The sequence below is a fragment of the Crinia signifera genome, chromosome 2 (assembly GCF_055691185.1).
Source record: "Crinia signifera chromosome 2, ASM5569118v1, whole genome shotgun sequence".
In the NCBI taxonomy this organism is placed as follows: Eukaryota; Metazoa; Chordata; class Amphibia; order Anura; family Myobatrachidae; genus Crinia; species Crinia signifera.
In genome coordinates, this window is record NC_139218.1 from 172,236,476 (window position 1) to 172,253,412 (window position 16,937).

A 16,937-nucleotide genomic window follows, 5' to 3' on the forward strand; every position below is an offset into this window, starting at 1 on the left:
GAATCTTCCTCCCACTAGTTTCAGTGCATGTCCTCGTGTTCTGTTGCTCCTCTTGTCTCCCACCTGTACCGTGTTACAATCCTTGATATATTTGAAAGTTTCTATCATGTCCCCCCTTTCCCTTCTCTGCTCTAAAGTATACATATTAAGATATTTTAGTCTTTCCTGGTACGTTTTGTGATGTAGGCCATACACCATTTTAGTTGCTCTTCTTTGTACAGTCTCTAATGTATTTAAATCCTTCTGGAGATATGGCCTCCAGAACTGAACACAAAACTCTAGGTGAGGTCGTACCAATGACCTATACAGTGGCATTATTACTTCTTTCTTTCTACTTCTGATACCTCTCCCTATGCAACCAAGCATCTGACTTGCCTTCTTCATTGCTTTGTTACATTGCCTACCTGCTTTTAAGTCCCCTGAAATAGTGACACCTAGATCCCTCTCTTCCTCAGTAGTTTCCATTATAGTGCCATTTATACTATATAGAGTCTTTGGATTTCTGAGACCCAAGTGCATGATTTTGCATTTTTTGGCATTAAACTGTTGTTGCCATGCTCTTGACCATTTCTCTAATCTACCTAGATCCTCAATCATTTGTTTTACCCCTCCTGGTGTGTCTACCCTGTTGCATACCTTTGTGTCATCTGCAAAAAGGCACATTTTACCCTCAATTCCATTTGCAATATCACCAATAAAGATATTAAAAAGCACCGGCCCAAGTACAGATCCCTGGGGTACTCCACTTGTAACCTCTCCCTCCTTTGACTGTACTCCGTTTACTACAACTCTCTGTTTTCTGTCCTGCAACCACGCTCTTATCCATTCAACTATATTAGAATCCAATCCCAAGCTTTCAAGTTTATTTAACAGTCTGCGATGTGGGACAGTGTCAAAAGCTTTACTAAAGTCTAGATAAGCTACATCTACAGCCCCACCTTGATCTATTACTTTAGTCACCCAGTCAAAAAAGTCAATAAGATTTGTTTGACATGATCTTCCCCCAGTAAACCCATGCTGTTTTGGATCCTGTAAATTGCTGGTTTTGAGATATTCTACAACTCTTTGTTTTAAGAGTGTTTCCATCAATTTCCCTACTAATGATGTAAGGCTCACTGGTCGATAGTTGCTTACCTCTTTCTTGCTTCCACTTTTCTGCAGTGGGACTACATTCGCTGTTTTCCAGTCCTCTGGGATTACTCCAGTAGCTAGTGACTGGTTGAATAATTCTGTTATTGGTTTTACCAGCTCCCCTTTAAGCTCTTTTAGTATCCTTGGATGTATCCCATCTGGCCCCATTGATTTACCTTGCTCACATAATGGCAACATACAGTATGTTCACCCATTAAAAACCACACTATACATATTGTATAACACCAAACAGTGCAAACAGATTAAATAGGTATACCCAACTTACAGCATCAACTGTGTAACAAATCTCATAAACGTTTCTATTAGGGTTCTCCTTCCAATAAATATCCTTTTGTTCCACCCCAGACAAACAAGAAAGCGACATTTGCCCCACACTATGGGGCTCACATTCCGTATAACGCGCAGATCAGCAGTCATTGCATTACTATGTTAAATGCTTGGTAAACCATTCCAGATGCTGTGTGTTGATTGATGCTGACTACATGCAATGTTTCTTTCCTATGTTGCACTGTATACTGTTGTCTTATGTAATGTAATTAATTGTAGATGTCTTAATTTCTTTTTCTATCTCTTTCACTTCTCTTTGTCACCTCTTCTAGAAACGCGAGGAGCTTGCACTTTTTCAGGAGGCATTAGTAAGCCGTCTAGTCATTCCTCCAGAGGAGGGTAGTGGGGAAGAGCGAGCACAGCAAGATGTAGCAGAGGAATTGGAAGCTTTGGAAGCCAATATTGATTATATTAATGACAGCATTCGTGAATGCCAGGCTACGATTGTACAGATGGAGGAGACAAAGGTACCTCTGAATTTAAATGTAGATCTCCTTATTTGCATGCCTCATTCTACACCTGGTCCATTTTACTTTCAACATGATTTTGTAAAGTTAAGACTCTTAGGGGTCCATTTATTAAGGATCGCATTTACAATATTACTGCGGAATATTAATGCCCAGGATCGCATTGTAATATCCAATTTTAACACAGGGATATATTACCCTTGACAATCAGGGACAGGGCTCCGAAAGGAGCCCATCCCTCTTATGCAGTCAGCTGGACAGCTGTCTGCCCTGACCCCCGGCTGATCCTGCTGAATGCACTGGGTCTTTAGCCCATAGGCTACAATGGGCTACCGCCATCTCAGAATAGTGGCAGCCCAGGGACCCGAAGCAATGCTACCCAATGTTGAAACATCAGGCAGCTTCGTAGGTTACTATGGGGGATGTGACCAGCGGCAGTGTAAGAGGGATCGCAGCAGGGATCAGAGATTCCTGGTGTGGTCCTACCTGGTACATTCTGGTGTTACTTAAAATATGTGGCTAACCCCTGAAAACACCTGTTTTAGCCGCAAACATTAAATGATAAAAGAGACACTTATAATCATCATGGGCGAGATTTAATGAGGTCCGATATTGTGACTTTTGCGTTAATATCGCAAAAAAAAAAGGCCAAATCGCACTTTCGGAAAATTCCACTTTTTGCCGCGAATTCGCACATTCTGACCTGGTGATTCCAGATGTTTTCCCATTATAAAGTATACAACTCGCAAAGTTATTGGGATGCGATTTTTGGTAAACATTACTAAAAACAATCTCCAAACAAATAGACCAGGTTCTGACAGGCGAATTTAACAGAACCATGCACAGATCATTGAGATCTGTGCATAGGTCTGTGTTAAAAGTAAAAAAAAAAATGGTGTAGGGTCCCCCCTCCTGAGCATAACCAGCCCCTTTGTGCAGTGATGCGATTTAAGCTTTAAACAAATCTGCAAAATATTTGAAAGAGTAAAAATAATAAACAAGAGCACAGATGTTGATCATTTAGATCGTATTGTGGAGAGCAATATTGTCTGTTAAAGAAAAGAGCAATGATCTCACTCCCTGACAGATTTTTAAGTAATGTAATTATACAGATGATTCTTTCACAGGCATAAAGTGCTCAATTATTTACAGTTGTAATTTATTAAAGCAACCCTATGTGTTGCGCACCGCCGTCCGGGCTGCGAGGCACCCGGACGGACGGTGGATGCTGCACGCTGTGACGCAGCCGGGGACTTTGCCCGGCAGCGTCTCAAGCCTCCTTCTGACGGGGAGCATCGGGACGTTGCTAGGCAACGTTCCCGAGCGTCCGTCCAGCGGCAGGAGACACGCGCGCACCTGACGTCAGTCAGGCGGCGCGAAAGTTCAAATAAATAGCCAGCGTCTGCTGGGCACAGACGCCGGTTATAGCTGCAAGCATAGTTAGCCTCAAGCTTTCTGCCCAGCTTTGCAGATTACTCTGCACTCCGGTCCCCTGGGCTTCCCAGCCCACTGCCCTCGTCCTGTTCCCTTTGCTTCCTGTGTCTGCTTCCCCAGTCTTCCGTGGAGTGTCCTGTCCAGGAATCCTGTCTGCAGCCAGAAGACCTGCTTCCGCCTGAGCCTGCGTCTGGCCCACTGTCTCCATCTCTCGTGGGTCACATAAGTGCTCCAGTGGAGCCTCGGTCTTACTCTGTGTCTCCAGTGGCCCGCCGTGGCCGTGCCCCTCCGTGGGCTCTTTCTCCTTTTCTTCCATCCATCTCCAGCGGCCCGCCGTGGCCGTACCCCTCCGTGGGTTCACTCTCTTTCTCATCTCCAGTGGCCCGCTGTGGTCTAGCCCCTCTGTGGGGACATTCTTTTTATCTTTCTTTAGTATCTTTTTAGTAGGGAGTGTCCTCTAGTTCTATCCTGGTTTTGAGGAGTCGCCGCACCTGGGGCGTAGCCTGCTGGGGACTCCTCTTACCTTTCCCTTGTGTCTGCGACTTGGTCGCATCCCGGTTTGGCCCGGTGCCGGCAGTCAGGGGTTATCTCCCAGCTAGGCCCGGTAGTTAGCAGTCCTCTTGTGTACCCTTAGGTGATCGTTTACCCCTTGTCAATTCATAAGACCTGGCTGCATCGGGGTCGGAGCGGGCTTAACTCGCTCCTTCGGACGCGGCGGCCACAGGTGAAGCCTAGCTCTGCAGGGGTTTACCATCTGCCTCAGGGACTCAACAGAGTTAGAGTAGCATCCGCTGTGGCCGTCCTAACCGGCGGTCCCGGCTACGGGCTCACGCCTGACCACCTGTCTACATCCGCCTACCATTTCTCCTTGTGCCATAGTAGGCACCGTAACACTATGATGCAACTCTTATGTTAATAACATACACTGTGCCTCATTTGAATATCACTGTGTTGCCCTTAATAAGTACAACAGGCAGCAGCACTTTACCCACGCCTGTAGGCGGGGTAATGCAAATAAAAACCATTTGCACTCTGTAATGGAGGCCGGCTATAGCATCCTGTGTCCCAGTCTTAGCTTGATACCAGTCTGCATGTTCCTGGTCCTGTCCCTGGTGCCTTCTGCTGTGTTCTAGCTCCCAGTCGGCTGCAGTGCATATCTTCTGTTCTGGTCTACCATTTGATAATTATTCTGGTGTCATCTTTTGCATTGTTGCATCCCATTGTATATTTCTATACTATGTTACCATCTTGTGTATTGTTACATATATTTGTATTGTGGGATAGCATCCCTGGTAACATCTCCATGCATTGTTGCATTTGTCAGCTTGTTTTGAAAGATGTGTTCATTCAGTCCTGATAGTCTCCATCTTGCAGCACTTTGCCTCCTGCAGCAGCCTTGTCAACAATAAAGACCTGGCAGCACCGGGGTGGGGGTGAAACTAATCCATCCACATGAACATGGCTGTTATAGGTGAAACCTTAGTTCACAGGAGGCAAACAGGACAGCAGGCTGTCCGCAATGAGGTGCCTGCGCACACATCTCCTAACAAAGCCCTCTCAATTCTCCAACAGTAGGAAGCTAAAGAAATAGAGTTTTGTTTTCAGACATACCGGGTAAAACAAAAGTCTTTAAACATGTCACTGTCCAATTAAGGTTTACCTAAAGGCTTATAGAATATCAAAGCCTCATGGGAATCAGTGTTTTAAGAAATGTAAAAAATGTTGGCGTTGGGGGTAATTCAAGAGTCACATAGTGAGTACTGTAGCTCAAGTGTGCTTATTCTGAAGCCAGGTGGGTGTTTGCGCTTTTGCAAGGATTTTCATAAGTTGAATAATGGGTTGAAGCGTGTTTATTATATTAATAGAAACAGCAAGGTACTTGACCACTCGAGACTTAAACAAAGGGCATTGGCAAGTGCTCTTAATGGATAATGCCAAATGAATCGTTTCAGCACCAAAAGGATTGTTCCAATACAAAGTATTAGGCACAATTATTATTCAGCCAGAGCAGTTATTAAATATACTGCCACATCTAGTCCTCAAAGCTGAAACAATGCAGTGTTATAACATATATATCCAAATATATAAAGCGGGATTGATACTCAATGAGCATATACTTAAGTGACCCTAGGAGGCTCCTCCTGGTCTCAAGTATCTATGAGGTTGCTGGCCTCTGTCTCCTCCATATGTACTCCAGGCTGTAGTTGATATATTTGTAGGTAGTAGCCTTATCTGGAGATGGGTCAAGGGAGACTGTGTACAGCGGCCTGTAATCAGTGTCCCTCTTTGATGTGTTTCTTCACCTTTGACGATGTCAGTGGCTGTCTCAGAAAGATGTTACAATACATGACACACTTGGGTTACATGGGGCACCTTTCAAAGGATAATCCTCATAGGCAGTATGCTGCTTATCTGGATGATGGAATCATCTATAGTCCTGATGGCTGTTTCACTTATCCAGAGTACAAGTAATGTTGAACACCATCCATAAGGCAGGATTGACAGTTAACTCAAAATAATGTTGTCTAGGGATGGAAAAAATAAAGTATCTTGGATACACCATTGGCAGAGGTTTGATAAAACACCAACTTAATAAAAGGAAAAAACAAAAATTATTTATACCCAATTGTGCCGCCATAGCAGTTCCACTGACATACATTACCAAGGCAAACAGAAAATTGTGTTTAAATGGAGTCCTGATTTAGAAAATGCTTTTCAGGAGTTCCAGGTAGCATTGTGTACCAAACCAGTTCTGATGAGGTCTGATTTTCAAAGGGAGTTTGTGGTGCAAAGTGATACATCGGATGTATGGATAGGAACAAACAAAACAACGAGGATGAAGAAATTCCTCTTATATACAGTACCTAAGCAAAAAGTTAAATGTACATGAGAAAAAATGATGCCACTGTTGAGAATGAATCCTTGGCAATACCGTGGGCATTAGAAACTTTCAGGTACTTCTTGCCAGGAAGAAAATTGTACAGTATGTTATAGCACTGGTATAACAAAACATTATAAATGTGAGCTATTTTTGTCCCAAGTTTCTGGCCTATACATTTAAAAACCCCAGGAAGATATTTGTGGTTGTTCTGCTGAAAGTTTTTGGGCTATGTGTAAAAACCAGATAAAGGTTCCTGGGGTGTGAATGTGATAGAGAAGGGAGAGCTCCACCCACAAGACCTACTGTATTATGGGTATTTAGTCCTTCATCTATACCTGCACCTGTAAGTGGCTGATAAAATGTTTGTCAGGGCTTGGCTTAGGGTCTCACTTCCTGTGAAAACGGGCAGCAGGCCTGTTATGAGGCACTTTGATGTACTTACTGTAAATACTGTGTACATTAGGTCCTACCACATACCTCCCAACATTGTAAAAGGAAGAATAGGGACTGTGCCCAAAAAGGGGTGTGTCATATGCAAATGAGGGTGTGCCATATGCAAATTAGGGCAGCATCCCCATTTTCGGCAACTGCATCAATGAATAAACTCTGTGCGCATGCGCATAGCATCTATTCTGTCAGATTGGGGGGACTCCCAACTGCCGCCCCCCCCCCCCCCCCCCCCCGCAGTGGGACAATGCTGGCCGTGGGAGGGACGCGGGAATGTCCCCAAAAAACGGGACTTTCCCACGTTTAGCGGGACAGTTGGGAGGTATGCCTACCACCCTAAGAGAAGGTATCTCTTTATAGTTAGTGCCCAGATGGGCTAGGATTTTTGTTTTATTTTATGTACCGTGCAATAAAACCAGTGTGTATATAGGGTCGACCCCAAATAGGACAGCATTGGAGCCGGGATGTCTGCAGTGCACCCAGTAATTCCCCTAATGACCCAGAGTAGCAGAGCCATGCCTTTAAGCCTCCCTTAGGATACAAGAAAAAAGAAGGTCTCTGTCTCCTATGAAATACAACCAAAATGAGAAGCCCTTTCTCACAAAAAAAAAAAAGAGATACAATAGGGAGGACTCCTAATCAGCACTCTATTGGAACAGAGATAATTAAAAAATGATAACAATAAAACTGATTGTGATCACACCCACATTCACATGCCGCCAAGTCTCCAGGCAGGTGACTGCTATTTACAGCACAGGACTTCCTGCTGCCGGAGCGAGCGGCTTTGCAGGAGAGAGGCGCGAACACTGCTCACATCTATTCTCCATAAGACTCCAGGCAGATGATTGCAGTTACTTCTTACCCCTGGCGGGTGCTGTTTCCAAACATCCCAGGTGGGTAAATGGCTAGCTATTACATATAAGAGAATGGTACTCAATACATAAAAAGTGATTTGCTCCACAAGTTAAGTTTAGCATCTGGGAGTGTGTTGCCTTATATAAGGCATGTCCAAACTGTGGCCCTCCAGCTTTTGTGAAACTACACATCCCAGCATGCCTTGACATAGTTTTAGCATTCCCTAATAGCAAAACTGTGGCAAGGCATGATGGGACTTGTAGTTTCACAACAGCTGGAGGGCCATAGTTTGGACATGCCTGCCTTATATAAACTGGGTAAACAGACACACCATGCTTTAATATAAGTTCTTGAAGTAATGCAATAAGACCAATTAGAGGCTTCATTAGCTTTTTTTTTTTTTTAGTTTCAAAGATTTTTATTTCTTATTTCAATTAAACAATGTAACATTATATAGCAGATTGACAGTTCAACAGGTATTCAATCGAGTCAATGTCTGTTTACCTTCTTGTTTCTAGGTGTAGGTACTATTGACGTTAACTTGCTATATATTAACACGAGAAGCCTATGGCTTTTTACTAAGAGTACACTTCAATTTCAAGGACAAGACAAACATAGGGCAGAGGGGGGGGGGGGGGAGAGGAGTGGGGGGGGTTGGAATTTAGAGAAGTATCATGTCGGTCGATACCGTTATTTTATTTTTATTTTTTGAGCAGTCTAATTCGGATTTGTATTGTTGGTGTCTTAGGTCATGGCACAGATGACTGGTTTCTGTCTGGGAGCAACTGTTGGAGAGAGGACATGACTTTGGTATATTGAGTCATCTCTAGCGTTTTAATGTAGGGGTCCCATTTAGTCAGAAAAGCTTCAGTCTTAGTCTACAGCCCAAGCACCACTGAACGTTTGTCAAAAAGTAAAAGTTGGAAAAGTTTCGCTTTAAGCTCGCATAGCAATGTGGCGGATGATACTGTCCAGTGGATAAGTATAATTTTCTTTGCGAGTGTTAGGATGATTGTTATCAAGGGGATATATTTCCTAGAATTAGGAGGTATACACCAATTCTTGAAGTTCATACATAGACACGCTAATGGATCTGGGTTGAGATTAATTGAGAGAAGAGCATTGATGAAGTGGAGTACCTTTCTCCAGAATTTTAAGATCTTGGTGCAAGACAAGAAGCAGTGTAGAAATCTGGCGTTGGTCATTTTGCATTTACAGCATTGTCCCGTGGCTTCTGATGACATATATTTACTCTGAGCTGGTGCAATATATAAGCGATGGATAGTCTTAAAGTGTACCTCTTGAAGATATGAGGACTGCAGAATTTGCATAGTCTTAGTATATCCGGCTAATAAAGTCTGGGGTGAGGTCACCTCAGAGATATCCCCTCCCCATGCTTGAGCTAGGTGAATCAGGTGTTTTTCCCCATCGAGGCAAGCAGAACGTCATATATATAGCACGTTTTGAATCTGTGGGTGTACAATTTTGTGAATACTGCCTCAAGTGGATCAGGATGTGACGGGAGTACAATCAGTTTTATCATGGGCAAGACATAATGTCTTGTTTGAAGATACATGAAGAATTGATTTTTTGGTAACTCATAGCGTGTACTTAGGGTGTCATATGTCAGTAAAGTTCCCCCAGGGTCAAAAAGCTTGGTTGCTAAATCCAGTCCCTTATGATGCCATTCTGAGTAGGTCTTATTATGTAAAGATGGAGGAAAGTTTGGGTTGCCCCATATGGTTTTGAAGTGAGAGATGTTGTGATTTCTGTTTAGTTTTTTGTTGATGTGTATCCAAGCATCATATGTATTTCTAAAAAGGGTGTGGTTTAAGATTTCCTGTGGTATAAGGTTCGTCCGGGAATGAAGTAGTGCTGAGGGGGAAAATGGGTGGAGTATTTTAATGTCTAATTCCAGATCCGTGTACGTGGAGGTGTTACCAAACCAGTCTGAAATGTGGGGCCCAGGTGTAGAATTGGAAATTGGGAATCTTAAGACCTCCTCTCTCCTTTGGTTGTGTTAATTTGGTAATGGACATTCTGGATTTTTTCCCTGCCCAAAGAAATTTGGACATAATTTTATTCAAGTATTGGTCATCTGTTTTTGGTATTGTGCATGGGATCATTTGAAGGCAATAGAATATTTTAGGGAATATGATACTTTTGAGGACTGCGGCCCTGCCCAGTAGGGATATCGGGAGTTTAGTCCACCCTTCCAGTTGTGTTGTAATTTTGGTTATTAGAGGTTTAATGTTGGCTTTATACATGTCATGTGGGTGTCTTGTGATATTTACCCCTAGGTATTTTATAGTGTTTGACTGTATTTTACATTGTGAGATGGTGGGGTGGGAGGCTAAGTTGTTAGTTAGTGGGGTGAGAGGAAGTATTTCTGTTTTGTTTATGTTTATTTTATATCCTGATTTAGGGCCAAAGGAGGTAATTAATTTCATGATTTCAGGTATAGACCAGCGTTGCCGACTCTCCCGGAATGTCCGTGAGACTCCCGGAATCCTGGGACATCTCACGGACTCCCGGAAGAGGGCCCCTTTCTCCCGCAGCTGCTGCTTTCCGTCCCCTATATGTATAGTGCGCAACTGCGCATGCGCGATGAAGCCGCGCCGTACGCATCGCGGCAATAGTACCTTCATCAGCCTGGAGACCTCCCCGATCCCCGTGTACGGCAACACAGTACAGTGTGCACGTGAAGCCGTCCACTGCCTAACAGCAACAGGTGACAGCGGCTTCCCCTCCCGTCCTCCAGGCAGCTAGTATTAACTAGTGAAGTCTTTTCCTGCAGCAGCAGCACACAGTGACACTTGTGACAGCCGGCTTCGGCACACGGGTCACGGAGGCTGCTGCTTTCCACACACAGCACTAAGGTAATTGGATACTCTAGGCTTCTGTGTGAGTTCCCTGTGCAGCATTATAGCCCCTTTATCACTTGCCTTAACGTAAACAGTGCCCAAGCAGCAGCAGCAGAGTTGCAGCAATAATATTATCATCTCCCTCCTTGAGTCTGTCCTCCTCCTCCTCCGGGCACATCCAAAACCATATAACCCTTTGAGGACTACAGTGCAGGCAATCCATAGAGATATTTTTCTGATATTAATTTCTCATATTAATACCTAGATAAAACCCATATCTGGCTGCTTATCAAAGTACTGTAGGCCCGCCCCTGGTGACGCAAGGCCCGCCCCTGGTAACGCAAGGCCCGCCCCCTGGCTTTTCATTTTCTCCCTGAAATTAATTTTCAAAAGTAGGCAACCCTGGTATAGACGTTAGTGGATTGGAGACGAACATCAGCAAATCATCGGCAAACAGTGCCAGTTTTAGTTCCATATCTCTCACTCGTATACCAGTATATTTAGAGGATTGTCTCATTGCAATAGCAAGAGGTTCAATCGATATTGCAAACAGTAGAGGAGATAGTGGGCACCCTTGTCTTGTTCCCCTTTGGATGTTAAACGGGGGAGATAAAAACCCATTACATGCTACCTGGGAGGAGGGTGATGAGTATAGGGTACGAATAAAGGATATGAACTGTTGGGGAATTCCAAATTCAGTCATAGTTTGGAACAGGTGTGTCCAATGTACGAGATCGAAAGCCTTTTCTGCGTCGATAGCAAGGATTAGGTTAGGTGGGTCTGCGTGTGGGTTGGAAAGTGTTGCCTGAGTTACTGCTATGACCTTTCTGATGTTGCGTACTGAGTGTCTTCCGGATATGAATCCAGTTTGGTCTTTGTGTATGATGTGTGGGAGCACAGGGCTAAGTCTTTCCGCTAATATTTTGGTCATTAATTTGTAATCACAATTTAGCAGTGATATCGGTCTATAAGAGCCCGGCTTAGAGAGGTCCCTCCCTGGTTTAGGCAATACCTTGATGATCGCTGAATTGAAGTGTGGGGGTAGAGATTGGTTAGTAAGGATAGAGTTAAATACTGACATCAGTATTGGGGCTATCCTCTTTGGAAACATTTTATAAAAGTCACCCGAGAACCCATCCGGGTCTGGGGCTTTGGCGGGTTTTAGGTTTTTTATGGCTTTGAGTACCTCAGATTCTTGTATAGGTGCAGTAAGTGTTTGTGTGTAAGATTCTGGTGATTGGGGGTATGCGATATCCTCCCAGATCCCAGGAGGGGAGTGGAGGGTGGGTGCTTCTTGTGTCGTATTTAGTGGTGGAGTGTCTGTCCGAGGGTTAGAGTAAATGTCTTCATAGAATTCAGACATTACTTGTGTTATCTGAGCATTGGAGGTAGTTAACGTGTTATCGGACTTTGTTAAGTGGTTGACCATCATAGGAGGACGTGTGGAATTTAAGATATTTGAAAGTAATTTTCCCATTTTGTTCCCTAACTTGTGGTATTTATAATTAGTTAAGAACTGTGTTTTGTCTGACATAGATTTGAGCATGTCTTCCATGAGCGATTTAGCAGATTCGTATCTGGATTTGTTTGTGGGGGTAGGGGACTGGAGAAAAGTTGAGTATGTTTCAGTCAGTGATTCTTGTGCTTGTTTGAAGTTTTTGGATTTTTTTTTTGGGACCTTTCATAGGATAGAATTACGCCTCTCAGGACTGATTTTGCCGTCATCCAATACAGGACGGGGTCGGTTGCAAGGCATTGTAAGTGATGGTCATGATAGTCATCCCAGGCTTTTGTCACTTGTTCCCTAAATGGGATTGATGAGCTTAATTGTGCTGGGAATCTCCAGGTTTTATTTGTGGATATTTCCTTCGAAATTTGTAATGAAATTTGAATGAGAGCATGGTCTGATAAGAGTATAGGGTGAATTATGGCATCTTTGGTGTTGGGGAATAGACTGGATGATACAAAAATATAATCTATGCGTGAAAAAGTATGATGTGCTGCTGACAGACACGTGTACTCTCGTTGTGTAGGGTGTAGAGTCCTCCACGCGTCTATTAGTTGCAAATTTTCCAGTAAGAAGGGGATGTTTAGTTTAGGAGAAGTTTTTAATTTTTGGGGGGTTGATGATCTGTCTAGGGTCGGATGTGTTGTTAGATTGAAATCCCCACAGAGTATCATGGGTTTATCATTATATGGGGTGAGGATCTGAATAAGCCTTTTGAAGAATAATTTGGAGTAAACATTAGGGGCATATACCGAACATATGACATATGGCTTGCCTGTGATATTTGAAGTTATTAGGAGATATCGGCCTTCTGGATCTGCTATCTCCGAGGTGACCTCAATAGGAAGACTCTTGGAGGCTAGAATAACTATACCTCTAGATTTACTATTGTAGGGGGCCGAGGCTAGGAGTCTACACCTCATCATTTGCAACTTCAGTATTTCTGGGGGTAAGAGATGTGTCTCTTGGAGGCAGACTATGTCCAGTGAGTGCTTTTGCATGTACACCAGTACCTTACGGCGTTTGGCCGGTGAGTGAAAGCCTCCAACGTTGAAGGATCCAATCTTGATGTCAGTCATGAGTGTCTGGATGTGGTGATCTAACAACGGCTTGTCTGGGTCCGATCTTCTTGTAATCGTTTTTCTGTTTGGGGATGAAGAAACATGAGGGAGAGAGGGGGTAGGAGGGATGTATCAAAACACAAGACAGGGGAAACAAATATTCAACATTCAAAAATAGTATGATCAACATACTTAATACCCATCTAACTAACTGAACTTTCCGCACAAAAAGGAAATAAAAAATGATCTTACTTATGAACCTTATAGTAAGGAACGTTATCTCAGTGCATAACCAAAGCATGAGCTATTTTAGCTAAACCTAAACCCTATTACGTTGTTATTACTATACTATTGAGAACCAAAGGAAATCAACTAGAGGCAGTCTATTGTCCTGTAGGCCTCATTGATAACTTAAGGCGCAAGGGGAGGGGGAGGGGAACAGTGGAGAGAGCACATATAAAACTGCTAATGAGGAGAGAAAAAGACACATATATTAAAGAAAAGTTATTTTGTTTGCATAACTTGAGGCATATTGAGAATATACAGATACCCCTCTGGGCGTCTGTCTTTTGTGAGCTCATTTGTGTAGTATCTTCTTCTTGAATTTTTTTTCTTTTGGAGACCAGAAACTTGTCTCTGGTATTTCTAAGTGGATAGTTAAATGTGTCCCGTCTGAAATAAATAGACCTGTAGGTCTAGTAAGACTTTGCAATTCCTATATAGGAAAAAAAGGATCCAAAAAAAAAAAAAAAAACAAGAAAGACAGGGGCTGATGGTTTTCTTTACTCATCCCTCAGCATGGTTGGTCGGTGATGTCGGCGGGTGATTCAGAGCGTCTTTCTCTGAGGTAGTCTCTGGCGTCATCAGGAGTGGTGAAGTCTAGATGTGAGTCGTCTGTGAAAATTCGCAGTCTGGCAGGATAGAGTAGGGCGAATTTCTGTTTGTCTTTCACCATCTGTGTACATATTGGGGAAAAGGCTTTGCGCTGTTTTGACAATTCAACGGAAAAGTCCTGGAATATGCAAATTTTTTTCCCTTCCCAAGTCAAGTCTTGTATTTTGCGGGATGCTCTCCAGAAGGCTACTTTATGCAAATAATTGAGGCAGCAGAATAGTACCACTCTGGGCCTAGGGTTGCTGGATTTAGTGATGGGACCTACACGGTGGACCCTTTCTATCACCAGATCTTTGCATTCTGCCTCTATCTTTAGCATTTTGGGTAGTGTTGTGGTGACAAAGTCAGACAAATCTGCTCCATTCACGCTTTCAGGTATTCCGACCACTCTAACATTATTTCTCCTCGATCTATTTTCTGCGTCATCTAGGCGATTCCATAGCTGATAGTTTTCCTTTTGGAGCCTTATTATGTCTTTTTGGACTATATGCATGTCATGGCAGACAGCCCCAATTCTGTTTTCATTGTCGGATACTCGGACTGTGAGCTGTTGCAGTTGCTGTGAAATGTCATAGACTGCTTTGTTTAACAGAGGGCCCATCGTAGCTTTTATTGCATCCACTATGTCCCCATATGTGGCAGGAGTATCAGGATTTCCTCTTATCTTGGGGTTTGCAGAATCTCCTTGGGCTGCTGCATTTTTTTTGTCCAGGTGCAGAATCTGGATCAGGTTCTATGTACGTGTCTGCGTGGCGCTTGTCATTCCTCACAGGGGTTTGCCTTGGGATTGCGCCCATGGAGGGAGATTTCTCCATTTTGTGGGTTGATGGAGAGGGGGGAGGGGAATATATCAGGTTGGATTTTAGTATTGTTGGAGGGTGCCTTATGGGTGATAGCTGTGGCAGACTGCTGCGTCTATGCAGCTGCTGAGAGCTTGTGTCTCTGTAATGGAGAGACTTGTGGTGACGTCAGTGCCGTTTTTTTTTTATTATTATTATTATTTTTTTTTTATTACAGGTCTAAGCCTGTTTGCGGTGCCCGGGTTATAGTGGCCCTGCTGCGGGGGTAGTAGGTGTTTGCAGAGAGTACCTGGGGCGGGGGAGCCTGTGGATAGGTCTCCTGCCGCCGAGTACGCTGTCGCGTGGAGCCGCCGGGTGGGGGGGTGACGTCACCGCTGTTTTGTCGGGCTGGTACGAAGCCGCGCCGGTGTCTGTGCGCTCGATGAGGGGTGCGGGGGAGCCTGTGGAGAGGTCTCCTGCCGCCGATGACTCTGTCGCGTGGAGCCGCCGGGTGAGGGTGACGTCACCGCTTGTTCGTCGGGCTGCTACGGAGCCGCGCCGGTGTCTGTGTGCACGACGGAGGGTGCGGGGAGCTCTCCTTGCAGTGCTGGTTTGGATGGGGGTGAGTGAAGACTCTTTCCCGGTCTCTGGTTAGCGGGTGAGCGGGTTTAGGTTGGAGCTGCGGTCTCAGGCAGCCATGCTCAAGCAGCCGGAAGCGGAAACTCAGGCTTCATTAGCTTTTAATTATATATACCTTCACCATTTATTTTAAATTATTATTGCTTGATTTTTTTTATGTTCCTTTATGTTTTGTTAAATGTGACTATTTTAATTGAGGTGGCCACCCAAACAATTGTTACTTTCTAATAAATTTGTATATCTATGATTACAACTTGCCTATTGTTTTATATATATATGTGACAGAGTTTCCATCTCTTTAATCTCAGGATGTACTAAAGGGAAAATGCGGTAAAACGTGGGTTTTACCGCATTTTCCTATGTACCAATACCCGTCCGCCCCGTCTTCGCCTGGCAGGGTATCGCCACCCTCTGGATACCCTGCCTATGGGCTTCTATCACCACCCGCCGTCCGCGCGCCCCCCCTCCCGTCCTCCTTTGATCTCCTCCTCCCCCAGCAGGTGTCACAGCCGGGAGGACATCCGGCTGCAGGGGGAGGAGGAGACGCAGGGGGACACTGACAGCCGCCGGGATGTGACTGAGACCCCCGCACACCACATTACAGGTATCGCGGGGGGGCTCCGTCACCGCAACCCGATGCTAGCCGCATATGTTAGTACATATGCGGCAGCATCGCGGCGGCTGTCAGGCGAAGGGCGGCGATGTATATTAATACATCCCGCCCTAAGTGTTTAGAGTTTCTTACCTGAACCTGAACTCACATATTTACAGTATGTGATACAGGTTCAAGGAAATTATCTGATGTGCTACACTGACACATCTAAAAAAAACCTGCAGCTCAACAATATAAATATCTATATGCACTAAATTTATGTTGATTAGCGCCTGATTTCCTAGTTTTATCTAGTAATATTCTGTATACTTTCTGTGACTGGTCAGTTTTATTGTTATCACTCTTCAATTATCTCAGTATCAATAGAGAGCTCATTAGGAGTCCTCACTATTGTATTTCCATTAAGGTACCGATGGAGCCAGGCTTATATGGTGTGCCAGCACACCAGCAATACATTCCTGGTGGCTAGCGCATCTGCTCACATGGATGCCATTGCCGAGAAAAGGGTACGCGAGCATCTCAGATGCACATGCTGCACATTCGCTGGCGGGCCTCTGTGAATGGTACGCAGAGGCCAGGTTAGATGAGCCTGGCTCCATCTGTATGTGCCCCATCACTGTTGCTCGCCATCGCCCTTCCACAAGAGGATGGGGCCCCAAAAGCAGCTGCAGGCAGCCAGACTTAAGTTTTAGACTGGCAGCAAAAAAAAACCCTCCATCCAACAATAGCTATGCGTATTAACTTATTCTTGCCATTGCCGGTCCACCTGGATAAAATGGGGTTTTTCCCCAGAAGACAAACAATACCTGCAGGTTATTCAATTTAATTGACTCTTTAGCTACACATCAGGACCATCTCTTGCTATCCCTGGATGCAGAGAAGGCATTCAAATGTTTAAACTGGATGTATATATGAGAAGTTCTGCTTTGTTTTGGCTTCAAAGATCGCATATTTAACTCTTTTTTTAGCATTGTATAGCTCCCCCACGGCCTGAGTGTTCAGCAATGGATTTCTCTC

General features: G+C 44.3%; 1 protein-coding gene across 6 annotated transcripts in view; it reads left to right on the top strand.

The window, feature by feature from the left end:
* Window positions 1-16,937, top strand: part of KIF21B (kinesin family member 21B) — a 714,596-nt gene that overhangs the window by 322,103 nt on the left and 375,556 nt on the right. For all 6 annotated transcript variants that reach the window (XM_083173198.1, XM_083173196.1, XM_083173200.1 and 3 more), the window contains one exon: window positions 1,752-1,946. In XM_083173198.1, coding sequence (XP_083029324.1) covers window positions 1,752-1,946 — 195 coding nt within the window. The remainder of the gene's footprint in view (window positions 1-1,751; window positions 1,947-16,937) is intronic.